Source organism: Rhinatrema bivittatum, chromosome 1 (genome assembly GCF_901001135.1).
Source record: "Rhinatrema bivittatum chromosome 1, aRhiBiv1.1, whole genome shotgun sequence".
NCBI classification, from domain to species: domain Eukaryota; kingdom Metazoa; phylum Chordata; class Amphibia; order Gymnophiona; family Rhinatrematidae; genus Rhinatrema; species Rhinatrema bivittatum.
In genome coordinates this window covers 751,430,994-751,446,473 of record NC_042615.1, presented here as the reverse complement: position 1 = coordinate 751,446,473, position 15,480 = coordinate 751,430,994, and the positions used below count along the sequence as shown (strand labels likewise).

Below are 15,480 nucleotides of genomic sequence, written 5' to 3'. Positions count from 1 at the left end.
GCAATACCCCTTTATTGTATGGTTGTAGTGTCACTCCTAGCAGGCCGTTTGTGTTGGAATGAATGATGTTGAATATTATCGTTAATGTTTTATAGTAGATTCTGGATTGTACCTGTAACCAATGCAGAGATATCAGCGAGGGTATAATGTGATCATATTTCCTAGATCCTAATAGTCTTGCTGCAGCATTTGGTAATAGTTGTAGTGGTTTTAAGTTACATGCTGGAAGACCTAGTAGTAAGGAGTTACAGTAGTCTAAGTTTGAGAAGATTAGAGTTTGTAATGCAGTACTGAAGTCCTGAAATGTTAATAATGGCTTCAACCGATGTAGTATACAGAGCTTGGTGTAACCTGACTTTATTAGTTTACTGATGTGCATTTTCATTGTAAGATTCTCGTCTATGTGTATACCTAAATCCTGTACTTGATTTGAGGGATTAATTTGAAAATTATCCAGGTTTAGGGCAGGTGGGTTTAACTATCGAGGAGTTTCTGCTCAGCCAAACGATTTCAGTCTTTTTAGGGTTTAATGTTAGTTTAAGTTGCAAAAGTTCTAGTTGTATTGCTTTCATACAGGTAGAGAGTATCAAGCTGTATTTTCGAATGAGCTGGATAGTGGGATGTAAAACTGTATATCGTCAGCATATAGGAAGAATGTTATGCCTTGATTCATCAATAGTTTACACAGTGGGAGCATGTAAATATTGAATAGTGTTGCTGAGAGGGCTGAGGCTTGAGGGACACACTGTGACACACTGTATCACACTGGAAAGTATCAAAATATGGTTGCCCAGTTTGACTTGGAATGTTCTGTTAGAAAAGAAGAGAACTATCTCATCTGTTGGCATAACAGGTTATGGTCCACAGTGTCGAAGGTGGCCGTTAAGTCAGCTTTCTCAAGAACTTTTGCAAGAAAAGACAAGTTGGATATTTGACGATAGTTGTCACAATCATCAGTTCTACCATTCTTATTTGTTTAAGATTGGCTTTATCACAGCTTGTTTTAACCCATTTTGACATGTTAGTTAATGTTGTGATTGTCTGAGTGATAATCTCGTGTCCTTGTTTCAAGGAATTGACTGGAATTGGGTTACATGGGTGAATGGCAGTTAAATTTAGAAATGATCACACACATTTTATATAAAACAAAAATTCAACATACATGGACAATCACAGTAAGTCGAAAAACACCTTTCAAAGTAAAAAGGTTTTCAGCATTGCTTTAAGTGTCAGTGCAAGAAACCAAATGCACATGTTCTGGCAATGAATTCCAGAAGGTAGGAGCGGCTATGGAGAAGCCCCTTTCTCTAGTTTCTGAGACATGAGCTTGAAGAACAGAGGAATATCATGGGATCCCCACTATGATGAACGAAGGGTACGGGAGGAATTATGTATCCACAACATTGCATTAGCCCAAAAAAGTGAATTAAGGCTCATCAGTCAGTGTACCAGGAGTGCAATTTTATATTTCACTCACTACACAATAGACAAACAGAATAGTTCAGAGCACACTGAAGTAATATCATTTAATCTCTTTCCAGTAATCAGCTGAGCAATTGCATTCTGAAGTATCTGCAAAGGCTGTAGGGCATAAACATAGTCCAATACGAGTGGCAAAATTGTAGCTTGCACAACAGAGTGAAAATCATGTTTATTTAATAAAGGTAGAAGCACCCGGTTTAAAAACACGGACCTTACAACTAATTTGATATGCTGAGAGAATGTGAAATTATAGTCTTATAGGCTCGTCACACAAGATTGAATTGGTAAATCAATGTTCTCCTCATGAAGAGAGGAGGAAATGACATTAGAGCTAGATCTTTGCAATAATTTCAGTTTTAGCAAGATTAACCGCTAATTTATTATGAGTAAGCCACCTTTGTACTGTAGATAAGCAAATAGATATCATTCTACTGGTTTCTACCCAAGGGGATTGAATGGGGATATAGAACTATATGTCATTGGCTTATAGTCTATATCCCACACACAGTCCTATATAGTTTGCATATTGGGACCAAGTAAATGTTAAACAGAAGGTCAGATAAAGCTGACCCCTCTGGTACCCCTGATGGTATAGAGTACCAAGTTGAAGTTTTGTTTCCAATTCCTATCTGTTGGGATCTGTCAGAAAAAGTAAGACTGACTCCACTTTAGGATAATATGAGCAATTCCCAAATCCATCAAACCATACAGAAGAATCTCTTGATCGATGGTATTGAAGGTAGCAGAGATATCAAGGAGGACAAGGATAATAACCCTGTTCTCTATCAAAGCTATCCCTGACAGCAACCAAGGTTGAGAATAAGATCTGTGCTGAGCGATTGAATCCAAACTGATAAGGATGCCATATTTGATTTTTAGCAAAATCATGCAATTGCTTCAAGACCATTAACTCCAGGATCTTTATAAGAAATTACAGTGATGAGATCAAGCAATATGGAAACATCTGCACAATTCAGGCCAGATTTCTTTAACAACGGACTGATAGAAGCCTGTTTCAGCAGAGTGGGAACAAATGCTTCTGTTAAAGAAACGTTGACAATGATAGACAGTAATGGTGCAATAATCTCTTTCAACAATTTAAGTATAGCCACATTACGGGGATTAAAAACAAAAGGAAGGGTTCATAGAGGAGATAGTCTTAGTTAGCTTACACTCTGATACTGGTTCAAAACAGGATCATTTCACTTTGTCAGGTGGATTGAGAAATCAGGGATTCACAGTTGAAAAGGCTGCTGAGAGTTTGGCAATTTTATTGATAAAAAAAAGTTCATAAAATCATAGTAAGTAGGTTGTTTAGATATAATAGCTTTCTCTAAAGAAACATCATCTGGAGATCGGGTTAGACTTCGCATAAAGCAAAATAGTTCCTTAGAACTATTCCCAGCAGCCTGGAAGTGAGATGCAAAAAAAAGGCTTTCTTAGATGTGTCAATCAGAGCCTTATACTGAGATAATTGAATCCTATAAATTGTGAAAATGCCATGAGACTGTGTTCAATGCCATCCATGTTCGAGCTGGCACAATTTATGGAACACGTCCGAACTTCAGCTTTACACCAATCACTATGAGCTACACAGCGTAGATTACATGCTTTAGCTGGGTCAAAATAAAACTGTATCCAAAGAGGCAATTACAACAGAGTTCCAAGTAGAGATTGCTTCTTCCTTACGGGCTTATTGTGGAATTTTTATTAATGTGATTGAAAGTTTTGTATCTTGCCTCTGTCTTAGCTCATAAAAATAAATATTTGCTTCAAGTTTTGTTTGAAAGGGCAACACATTTATTTTTATCAACCTATATTCTAAATATTCTAGCCTTCTTTCTTACAATTCTCTTTGGCGTAGATTTTCAAAGAGTTACGCGCGTGACCGGCCTTCGTGCACCAGGTCAATTTTCAAAGGCCCGGTCACGCACGTAAGTCCCGGGGCCTCAGGAAATTTGGCGGGGCTGGAGGCCCCTGGCACAGCGGGAGGGGGGTTGGGAAGTTCCCTCCCAGTCTGCTCCGAAATTGGAGTGGACTGGAACGGAACTGAGGAAGGCCGCGGGCATTGGCGCGCACAAGATGCACAAGTGTGCACCCCCTTGCGCACACATGTTATAATATCGGGCGTCCTGGGAGCACGTGCACATGGACGCACACGCACATTCTTTTAAAATCTACCCCTTTGGTTGTATCATTAATTTAAATCAGACATAATACATTATGTTCACTTAAATTATTTCAAAGAGCTGTCCTTTTTACCATACAGTTGATTTTAAAGCTCTGCTCTACTTAGAGAATCACAATGAAATGTCTTAGTTCTGATTTAAGCTTATGGATAGAGCAGACTGTCTTTTAACTTCATAATTTCCTTAAAAAAAAAATCATCAGGAAAGCAATCAGTCTGGATTACAAGAATTCCTGGTGTGATAATGTTTTTGTTTTCATTCCTGTAGTATAGACAGTGTCTGTGCTAGATTACTATACGAATAACTTTTGTGTTCGTGGAACCCCCAAAAAAGCACTTATTCATTATCTAATCAAGTAAACAATTTACTGGGAGCTCTGGTGGCATGAGTACTAGAAATGTAATATTTTATGTAAACAGTTACTTGTTTGTTAGATTTGCAGAATATTTCTTCTGTTAAATATGCTCATTTTCTTAATTTTTACAGACTCTGACAACAAGGGGATGAATTCCAATTGCTTGGTAGCTTGCATAACCACTTTGTTCTTGTTCAGCAAAATCAGGCCTCAGCTAATGGTGAAGCATGCCATGACTATGCAGCCTTACCTTACCACTAAATGTAGTGTAAGTATAGGACACCAAACAATTGTATGTGCAGGATAAATGTGTAGTAAAGAAAATTTGTGATATAACTTAACACATTTTCTTCATTTATGTAAATGTTTTGATAGCACCTGTTATGTCAGATTGCATTTGTTATTATATTATTTGTCTGCTCAAACTCTAGCATTATTATTTACAAGGTAATTTAAAATGTGGTAGTATATTTTCTTTGGAAGGGGGAATATAGCAAAGAAATATTTATAGTTGTGCCTGTGTAAATAACTGTAAATTCACATTTTATTTCCATTAGATTTGTGTGATATTGCTAGATAGGCACAATAAAAGAATAATAGACACCTGAAAACCAGAGTAGCTGTGGCCAGTTTATCACAAAGGGGAGGGGCTGACAATAGTACACACCTACCTAAATACACAAAAAACAAACCAGATCCAAATTGGTGCAAATTGGCTGCAGCTTTATTAAAAGGAACAGATGAACAAATAAAGTCCTAAATACTAAATAAAGACCTAAAGACAATAACAGTTCCTGTACGTACCCGGATCAGTCCAGACAGTGGGTTGAGCCTCCTTTCCAGCAGGTGGAGACAGACTAAAATTTGCAGGATGCCCTATATCAGGACAGAGCCTATCCTCTCACCCTTCAGTATTCGTCTGTCTCCAGCAGGTGCAGCATCTCCCCTTCGGTTCTCTGCTGTAGGCTAGTCAGCCTCTTCTTTCTCTTTAGGCTCAAGCAAGTACTTCTTTTGGTTCTTGTTTTTAAAAAAAAAAAAAAGGATCTCTGAAGGAAATTTCTGCCTTCTTTAGTGCCTTTCTGTTTTTTGTGTGGGAGATGTCCATCTCCCAGCTCTTGCCCGGCTCAGGGGGACCTGTCCCCTTTTGCAGGAGGGGGTTCCCTGCATAGTCCTGAGTCCGTGAACGATTCCAGGTGTGGGGACCGACGCTCTCTGGGCCTCGTTCCCCCTCTGGCTGCCGAGAAGGTTTTGAACCCGCTGCTGCGCTCAGTAAAAAAAAAAAAAAAAAAGGAGTTAAAAGGTGTTAAACTTCAAGTTGCAGGTACTCACCTACCTCTAACTTATTTGCAGCAGTTGACCAGCTTTTTTATTTTTTTCTGGTCAGAGTAGGGCTAGAACCGGCAGTCAGAGAAGCAGAAGGCAGCAGGTTTCCCGCCTGCTCTCTCCTGCTGTGCAGGCTGTCAATCAAGCTTTTTTCAACTTTTTTTTCTGCAGCCGAGGTTTAGTTATGCCCCGGCTGACAGCCTGTCTTTCTTGTGGGCTGTCCTCTTCGCGTTTTTCGCGTCAGGGCCTCTGCACTGCTTGCCTGCCGGGTGGGGAATGTCCCTCCTCGGCAGGACAAGCAAATTTAGCCCGGGGCTCCACTCTTCCCGGCATGGCTAGGCCTTTCCCGGGTCGGCAGAGCCCGGGAACGGCCGCCATCTTGGAATTTTCATCGGGGCCGATTTCAGTGCTCCCTGGGGCTGGGGGGCCGGATGTTTTTGATTTAACCCCCGATTTGGCCCCCATGGGTCCCCAGGAAGGGGGGTCCTGACTTTCCCTGCCCCCCCCCCCCCCCCCCGGCAAATCCAGGGTCCCTTTTTCCGCGGATTTCGTCCTCCTCATGCACAAATCTTATCTAGCTAGCCTGCATGAGCTGGATGAAAGCCCCCCCCCTTGCCCCCCCCCGCCAAAAATCCCTCATTCAGCGCCATTGACCACTGGACCGGCCGTGGAGCCTCAGGGACCAGTTCGGGTGCGGGTGTTCCCGGGGGTTCCCCCCCCCCCCCCCCCCGTGTCTCCCGGGTCCTCAGACCCCGCTGCTTCCTCGGATTCGGGGGATGACCCCAGAGCCCTTCGTCTTTTTCGTAAGGAGGAGTTAGAGCCCCTCCTCCCTTTTGTTTTGGAGGAGCTGGGTCTGGAAAGTCCCTCCGTGGATAATCTCATGGCCTCACTCCCTAAGGATATGAACCCAGTTTTTTGAGGGCTCCGGGCTCCGGCCTCGGCCTTTCCCTTCCACCCCATGCTTAAGCTCCTTATCCTGCGGGAATGGGAGGCTCCTGTGGGTGCGCTCCAGGTGGGGCGTGCGATGGATAAGCTCTATCCCCTCCCGGAAGAGGGCTTGGAGCTGTTGCGATATCCATCGGTGGATTCTTATGTTTCTACAGTGGCCAAGCACACCACGATTCCGGTGGAAGGTTCCACAGCCTTGAAGGATTCACAAGATCGTAAGCTGGAGGCTCACCTGAAGCGCATCTTTGACGTCCTAGCCCTCGGGGTTCGGGCGTCTTGCTGTAGCAGTCTCATGATGCGGGTGGGCCTCCAGTGGGTCCAACAGTTACTCTGCGCCCGGGAGCTTCCGTCAGGTGAGGCAGAACAAGCCGAACGTCTGGAGGCGGTAATCGCTTACGTGTCAGACGCCCTCTACGATTTGGTCCGTGTGCAGGCGAAGGCGATGGTTTCGGCAGTGGCTGCCCGGAGACTCCTTTGGCTACGCCACTGGTCGGCTGATCAGTCCTCGAAGACCCGGCTGGGCAAGCTTCCCTTCAAAGGTAAGATGCTCTTTGGTGAGAACCTTGACAAGCTTATGGACTCCTTGGCTGACAACAAGGTCCATAAGCTTCCAGAGGACCGCCCTAAGTCTTCTCGGTCCTTCGCGGCCTCTCGCTTTCGCTTCAGGGGTCAGCGTCGCTCCGCTTCTCGCGGGCGGGGCGGTGCTGCGAGGGGGTCTTCTCGTGCGCAGTCCTGGTCACAGTCCTTTCGTGGCAGGCGGCTTTTTCGCGAGGGCCAGCCCGTGCGTACCACCGCTAACCCTGCCACGCAATGAAGTTCAGCCGACAATTCCTCGGTCCCTTACCTCGGCGGACGCCTCTCCCTGTTTTTCAAGGAATGGGTCAAAATCACGTCGGATCAGTGGGTCCTCGACATTATCAGAGACGGGTACGCTTTCGACCTCGTCAGGGAACTTCCAGATCTCTTTCTGTTCTCCCCTTGCGGCCGGGCCAAGAGGGACACTGTGGTCCAGACTCTCTCCAAGCTTCTGGATCTGGGGGCGGTGGTCCCAGTCCCAAAAGGGGAAATTGGCGCCGGCCAGTATTCTATTTACTTCACCGTGCCAAAAAAGGACGGGTCCTTCCGCCCAGTCCTGGACCTCAAGAGGCTCAATCGGGCCCTCAAGATCCCCCACTTCCGCATGGAAACCCTACGGGCGGTCATTGCGGCGGTCCGTCCCGGAGAGTTCCTTGCTTCCCTCGATCTCGCAGAAGCATATTTTCATATTCCCATCCATCGTGACTACCAGAAGTATCTCCGATTCCACATTCTCAACCAGGACTTCCAGTTTCGAGCTCTCCCCTTTGGCCTCGCGACCGCTCCTCGCACCTTCACGAAGGTCATGGTAGTAGTGGCAGCGGCCTTGTGCCGGGAGAGGATTCTCGCCCATCCCTATCTGGACGATTGGCTCATCAGGGCCAAGTCAGAGACCTCTTGCCGGCAGGCGGTGGATCGCGTCTTGGAGCTCCTTGCCTCTCTCGGGTGGATAGTGAACTTTTCCAAGAGCAAGCTTCAGCCCTCCCAGGAGCTGGAATTTCTGGGAGCACACTTCGACACCCGAGTAGGCAAGGTATTCTTACCTCTGGCGCGAGCCCTCAAGCTGATCGATCAGGTCCAGAATCTGATTGCGCTATCTTCCCCGACAGCCTGGGATTATCTCCAAGTCCTGGGCTCCATGGCTTCTACCATCGATCTGGTCCCCTGGGCCTTTGCTCATATGCGTCCGTTACAGAAAGCTTTGCTGTCTCGTTGGCAACCAGTGTCGGAGCAGTTCCACGTAGTCCTTCCGTTCTTGGAGTCTACTACCGACGAATTACAGTGGTGGCTGTCTCTTCCTCATCTCCTGCAAGGGATGCCTCTTCAAGCTCCACAGTGGACGATAGTAACCACGGACGCCAGCCTGTTGGGCTGGGGTGCGGTCTGCCTTTATCAGTCCACCCAAGGGACATGGTCCCAGACTCAGTCTCGCTGGCACATCAGTCGACTGGAAACTTTGGCAGTCCGCCTGGCCCTTCAAGAGTTCCTTCTCCTGATCCGCGGCAGGGCGGTACAAGTCCTGTCCGACAACTCCACCACAGTCGCCTACATCAATCGCCAAGGGGGGACTCGCAGTCCCCTGGTAGCCTTAAAAGCCAGCCGTCTCCTCGCTTGGGCGGAGCGTCACCTACAGTGCCTTGCGGCTTCTCACATCGCCGGAAAAGACAATGTTCAAGCCGACTTCCTCAGCCGGCAGTCGCTCGATCCGGGAGAGTGGGAGCTCTCGGACGCGGCCATGGCTCTGATAGTGGACAGGTGGGGTCCTCCTCACCTCGACCTCATGGCGACTCTGCGCAATGCCAAGGCCAATCGGTTCTTCAGCCGCTGGAGGGAGCACGGCGCAGAGGGCGTGGATGCTCTGGCTCTACCTTGGCCAGCGGACATCCTTCTGTATGTGTTTCCCCCGTGGCCACTGGTGGGGAAAGTTCTCAGGAGAATCGAGCTCCACCGGGGACCGGTGATTCTTGTCGCTCCCGAGTGGCCGCGAAGGCCGTGGTTCGCGGATCTCATCAATCTAGCAGTGGACGGGCCCCTGCGCCTCGGTCATCTCCCTTTGCTGTGCTGCCCTCCGGCAGGGGCCTGTATTTTTAGATCAGGCCGATCGCCTCTGTCTTGCGGCCTGGCTTTTGAACGGCGTCGCCTGAGGTGCAAAGGTTATAGGGAGGAGGTCATCTCCACCCTGCTGCGAGCCCAGAAGCAGTCGACTTCTCTGGCCTATGTGCGCATCTGGAAAGTTTTTCAGTCCGCGTGTATGGAAGCGGGTGTCCCTGCGCGCTCCGCCTCGATTCTTTTGATTCTTTCTTTTCTTCAGAAGGGTCTCTCTAAGGGCCTCTCCTTCAGTTCTCTACGCGTTCAAGTCTCGGCACTCGGCTCTCTCCTGGGTCGGGTGGACGGTCATGCCTTAGCAGCTCACCCTGACGTGATTCGTTTCCTGAGGGGCGTTAGACACCTCCGCCCCCCCTCTCGGGCCACGTGTCCATCGTGGAGTCTCAACCTAGTCCTTTGTGCTCTCTGTGCGGCTCCTTTCGAGCCTCTTCGCCACGCTACGCTCAAGGATCTTACTCTAAAGACTGTCTTTCTGGTCTCTATTTCCTCTGCTCGCTGTATTTCCGAGCTCCAGGCACTGTCCTGTCGGGAGCCCTTCTTGCGTTTCTCCGATTCCGGGGTTTCTCTCAGGATGGTTCCTTCCTTCTTGCCTAAGGTTGTCTCCGCTTTTCATGTCAACCAGGCGGTCGAACTCCCAGCGTTCTCTCCGGAGGAGATTGCGGGTACGGCGGGTGGCGACCTTCGTCAGCTAGATGTGAAACGAGTCTTGCTTCGCTATCTCCAGGTCACCAATGACTTCCGGGTATCGGACCATCTCTTCCTTCTTTGGAGTGGTCCCAACCGTGGTAAGCAGGCTTCTAAGACCACGATTGCGCGGTGGTTGAAGGAAGCCATTTCCTCGGCGTATCTTTGTCAAGGTCGTCTTCTTCCTGAGGGTCTGAAGGCCCATTCTCTGCGTTCTCAGGCTACTTCGTGAGCAGAGAGTCAATCTGTCTTCCCACAGGAGATTTGCAGGGCCGCCACTTGGACGTCTCTGCACACTTTTGCTCGGCACTACCGTCTGGATGTACACGCTCCGGTGTTCGGTTCCTTTGGGTGGCAAGTGCTTCGAGCGGGACTGTCTCGGTCCCACCCAGTTTAGGGAAGCTTTGGTACATCCCACTGTCTGGACTGATCCGGGTACGTACAGGAAAGGAAAATTAGTTCTTACCTGTTAATTTTCGTTCCTGTAGTACCACGGATCAGTCCAGACGCCCTTCCCTGTCTGTCTTCTGTCCTCTCGAAGCTTGTTTTCTTGCAGGTCTGCAGATTTTCATATTTTCCTTGGTGCAAGATTACTGAGCATTTACACCGGAAGCCTTGGTGGTTATTTTATACCAAGTTTATGCAAGAGCGTATAGGTATACCATGCTTCTACATTAATCTATGGTCGCTCCGTTGAGCTTTTTGGTTACTTGCTTGATCCTATTCTTGGGTTTATTGTTTTATGCTTTGACATACATTATACTGAAGGGTGAGAGGATAGGCTCTGCCTGATATAGGGCATCCTGCAAGTTTTAGTCTGTCTCCACCTGCTGGAAAGGAGGTTCAACCCACTGTCTGGACTGATCCGTGGTACTACAGCAACGAAAATTAACAGGTAAGAACTAATTTTCCTGTGTCTTTGTGGCAGGCAGACAGTGTACGACGTCAGGACCCTGGCCCACTGCAGACAAGCAAGGCCCCATCCTTCCTGGAGGTTTTCCTCGTGGGCATTTCCATTTATCCCGCCTCTTATAATAAAGGTAACTGCCGGGGACATCCAGTCTGCCGTTGCACCGGGGCCCAGTGGCCCTAACGGCAGACAGCCCCCCCCCCCCCCCCCAACAAATCGCCTGATAGCGAGCCAACAAGCCATGCACTGCCTCCTCTCTGCACCCCCTGCCCCGGCTGCGTCAAATGATCAATAATAATAAGTTGGAAAGCAACTCACTAACAGTGAAAACTGACTCACCATTACAAGAACATGATTCTGTTGCGCCCATCGGTCTCAGATGGCTTCGACCTCGGTGCCTCACCTTTCTTCCTTCTCTCTCCTCAAGCCTTGGGAAGATGGCTGCTGCTGCGTCTTTATGTCGCTCTCTCCGGTGTGCCCGGAACGGCAATGGCAACGGTGTTCGCCATGTTTCTCCTGAGGGCCTCCTAGGGCGCGCACGCCACCCACGTCTTTATCCACGTCATGGCGGGAACCTCGGGGGCGTCCCCTCCAAGTGATGTCAGCACATCCTGGTATTTAGCCTGCCCTTCGTTTGCTAACAAACTGAGTTAGCAAGGATCGTGAATGGATTGGAACGCCTCCGGTCTAAGCTGCTCTGCCGCTTCCTTGCTGCCGCTGGAAGCTCTCTCTGCCCTTCGGGGTATTTCTTCTCTAACCTGAGTACCCGCTCCTCGGGAGCCCTTATGCTTTCTTTCAGGTACCTATCTGGGATACCGGGTACTCGCTCCTCGAGGGCCTGCTCTCCCTACCTTGGTGCCTTCAGTTCAACCACTTCTGCCTGCCAAGATTTCATCAGTAAGTAACTAACATTATCAGTCTGTCTCAGCTTCAGCGCTGGGAGTCTGCATCCGGGACTTCCTCTTCTACCCTGCGCTGCCTACCATCTACATGAACATGGGACTGGTTTCCTCTCCTGAGGAGCCCTGGACTAACTCTACTGGGTTACCTCACTGCTGCTGCTCCCTGGGCAGCATCACCAAGCCGTATAATAAATACAAATTCTCTGTGTCTGCGTGTATAGAGTCTAGCCCTAGTACTGCGGTTCCTCACGGGGCTCCTCCCCGTGGGAGTAGCCATCACTGCAGTACCCAAGAATCCATTCCAACAACTCAAAACCATAACAGATTCAGGGAGGGTGGATGGGATGCGAGAAGGCATCAGCGAGGGAAGCAAGAGCAAAAGGGATGGTTGCGGGCCATGCTCCAGAGGTTAGCTCGCCCAAACTGCTGTATCCGCCTCCCGGTCTGCCCCTAAATTCAAATTTCTCCAGTGGGCTCACTTGGGAGTCTGTGGCCTGCCCAAATCAATTATGCCGCCTCGGAAAACCTGGCCTCTTCCATGGGCCAAGACCGCCTTTCTCCCAACTGACCTCTGCGCCTGTTCCACCTTCCCTGGCCTCTGCGCATGTCTTTGGCTCTGATGCCGTTGTTGTGCAATGTCCCCATCGCTGACGTGGCCCCGACACCACAGCTCGCTATGCCAGCAATGCATAGGAGCCCAGGATCAGCCAGTGGGTGCCTGCCTGCATCCCTCCCCCTACTCTGGATCCTGCACCGGGTTACCAACGGCATCCATGCACAGGTCCGGCACCTTATCATAACCCAGGTAGCTGCAATCAGTTCATTGAAAAGGAGATGGGCCAGTTGAACAAATAAAGACCTAAGTACCTGAGTCATAACAGGTGGTGCACGCAGGCGGTGCACCACCTCAGAACCTGGCCCCACCGCAGTCAAGCAAAGCCCCGTCCTTCCTAGAGGTGTTCCTCATGGACATTTCCAATCATCCCACCATTATCGAGAAGGGTGACTGCCCAACTGCCAGTGGCATCTGATTTGCTGTCACACTGGAGCTACAGTGGCCTTTATGGCAGACAGCCCCCCTCCCCCCCCCAAGTGTATTGCCTGATAGCGTGCCAATAAGCCATTCACTGCCTCCTATCAGATGTCCCCGCCATAGGGCCTTCCCCAAAAAAATACTGTAATTGAATGTTGCACTACATCCCAAACACCACCTTGTGAATTTCCCTTTTGAAGGTGTTCAGGAAAAGGTCTTGCAGCATGTCCAAGAGGGTGCAATCCATCACTTCAAAACAGATCTTTGTATTCAATGCAAAGCTAATCATGCCTAACGTGATAAACACCATGAAACTTGAAGTTACCCATCTGTTTATTAAGCTTCCGCATCCAATGCCTCCACAGCCGTTAGTCCAGGAACTGGCAACGAGGGATGATCTCGGACCACACCACCCTCGTGTAGGGCATCAGGAATGAGATGAGTGTGATGTCATTTCTCATGTTGTCGAGGAGCTTCCAGCTGGGAACAACTCCCAGTTTGTTACCTCCCAAGTAGATGGTGAGTATATCAGGAGGGACTGATCAGCCAGCTGTTGCCACAGAAGGGGAATGAGCTAGTCCCAATGCATTCCTCTTCTGCCCAGCCATCGCACCATCACTTCGCAGGGCACGAAATCCATGTGCACATCTAGGGCATTCTTCCTGGCATGGTGCTCAGCCCAAAATACAAACAAGTGTACCATTTTTGTTTTGAATTTATTTTTTTGGTTTCCCTTTCTTCTTTTATATTTGTCATGTGGGTGAACCATGACTCAACGTCATGGGTGCCCCAAGACATGCTTAGAGTTTCAGCCATTCTCTCCCTAAACCACTAATCATTATTGAGCTAGGTAAATCTCTTGTACGTTGAATGGGCGCTAACAGTCGTGTCCAGATAGGACCATATAGCCAAATGCCGAGAGGGATCTGCCCTGCCCACTTTCGATGCTAGGCAAGCGAAAGAACATACCCAATTATTAAGATTCCTTGCAATCCTCTTGTTGAGGCTGGAGGCTCATCTATCCATTCCCCTTGCGGAAATTCTCCCCTTTCCTGCGCCCCTCCCACAAAATGAATAATTTGACGTATTGACAACATCTGACTCAGCGCCGAAGGAAAAGGGGGATGCCTTGCCACAACTGCTTATCGGTGTTCAGGGCCTGCTACAGTAGTAGAGGCCTGCTACAGTAGTAGAGAACGAGGGGGGCACCGCTGTGCTTGTACAGCTGTGCTTGCTACAGCGGTGCCCCCCTCGTCCTCTACTACTGAGGAGCCTTGTAAACCAGAGGATGCCGAGTAGGAATTTCAACTGCCAGAAGAATCCAAGCAGCAGGAATGCCTCCTGCCCTTACACAAGCTTGTGACCTGAGCCCTTGAAGCCCTCCACAGGAGCAAGGGTAATTGTTCTGTCCTCAACCATGTGAGGTTCAATAGGGTCAACACCTCCAACCACAGCCACATTAGCATGGGACTCACGCCGTGTAGCCTGCAGCACCATTGACGAGCCAGCTGAAGGGCCAGATGCCGAATCTGTGGATGAAAAAGTCCCAGGGACCACCAGGACTGTTGATGGGACCAACAGAGGATTGAGGAGGGCGTCCCCACTCGGCGTGAGAGCAGCTGGGACTAATGGGATTGAGACGCAGGCGTGATGGATCCCCCGTTATGAAGTGGAACAGAAGCAGGTGGACCCCCAGAGAACTGTGCCGCAGGTGACAAGGGGCTTATTTGAGCCATAGGGCCCATAGACTGTGACTACAGCCATGGGGCCTGAGTGATAGACCAAGGCCCTAAAGCCAGGGTGTCCCTGAGCTGTCAACCTTGTGATGGGGGGGCCTGGATAAAAACTAGAGGACCCTACACATGCCAAAGCTGGCCAAGCCGATGATAGCCCCAGAAGGCTTCCAAATCAGTGCCTGGTTGGAAGATGCAATATATAAGGATGCTGGGAAGCTGCACATCTGGGCTTCTCCAACCAGGTACCACCCTCTCCCCGAAGAGGTTAAGCAGAAGCACAATCCCTAGGTGAAGGCACCCATCCAGTTGGCTGGAGGGCCAGCCACTGAGGCAGGAGGTCGCAACCATCTCCCACGGGGTTATAATCCCCACTGGGCCCTGAGCCCATTTACCTAGCTGCGCTATTCACTTCATGGCTTGTTCCTTATGATGTGAGCCATGCCTTTACCTCCTCCACGGAGGCCTCTATGCCTTCTGCACTCTGCTCCACCCCGGGGAAAATAGGGGGCAATGCACTCCTGACTCCTCAGTGGTGGAGCTGCGTTATTCGCCCCCCACCCCCAAGGCGGTCGCATGGCACCCTGAGTCAACTGCCTTTGCGGCTATGAGGCATGGCTAAATCAAAGGGCTGCAAGCAGAACTTTTCTTTCTTTCTTTTATTTATTTATTTTTTTGCCAGAGGGTTGATTCGACCCTCTGATCATAATCCAGATTTTCTCACCTTTTTTTTTTCTATTATCCTGTTGTCCGAATTAAAGACAAATTGGCAGCCAGTGGGGGCAGGGTGGATTCACCACTCTAATGCAGAGAAGGCAACAGCAAGGGAATCAGGAGCAAAATGGACAGCTGCAGGCTGTGCTCCATAGGTTAGTTCGTCCACGGTGCTGTATCTGTCTCCTGATCCACCCCTAAATTCAAATTCCCCCCAATGGGCTTGCTGGGTGTTTGTGACCCGTCCAAATTAATTCTCCTGCCCCCCCCCCCCCCCTCGGGAAGCACGGCCCCTCCTATGGGCCAGGATCACACTCCTCACCTGACCATTTACCTGTTCTTCCTCCCCTGGCCTCTGAGCACATCAGTGGCTCTGACACAATCATGTAACATCTCCACAGTGCTGACGCCATGGCACGACATGCCAGCAATGCACAGGAGCCCAGGATTATCCTCCAGCCTGGCACTCTTCAGAAGTATGACAAACAACCAGGAACAAATGTCTTTTAAAAACATTGATGATCA

General features: G+C 49.2%; 1 protein-coding gene across 4 annotated transcripts in view; it reads left to right on the top strand.

Moving 5' to 3' along the window:
* The window catches only part of NIPBL (NIPBL cohesin loading factor), a 1,214,062-nt gene that overhangs the window by 922,372 nt on the left and 276,210 nt on the right, over positions 1 to 15,480 (top strand). For all 4 annotated transcript variants that reach the window (XM_029578690.1, XM_029578673.1, XM_029578682.1 and 1 more), the window contains one exon: positions 4,158 to 4,294. In XM_029578690.1, the coding sequence (XP_029434550.1) occupies positions 4,158 to 4,294 (137 nt within the window). The remainder of the gene's footprint in view (positions 1 to 4,157; positions 4,295 to 15,480) is intronic.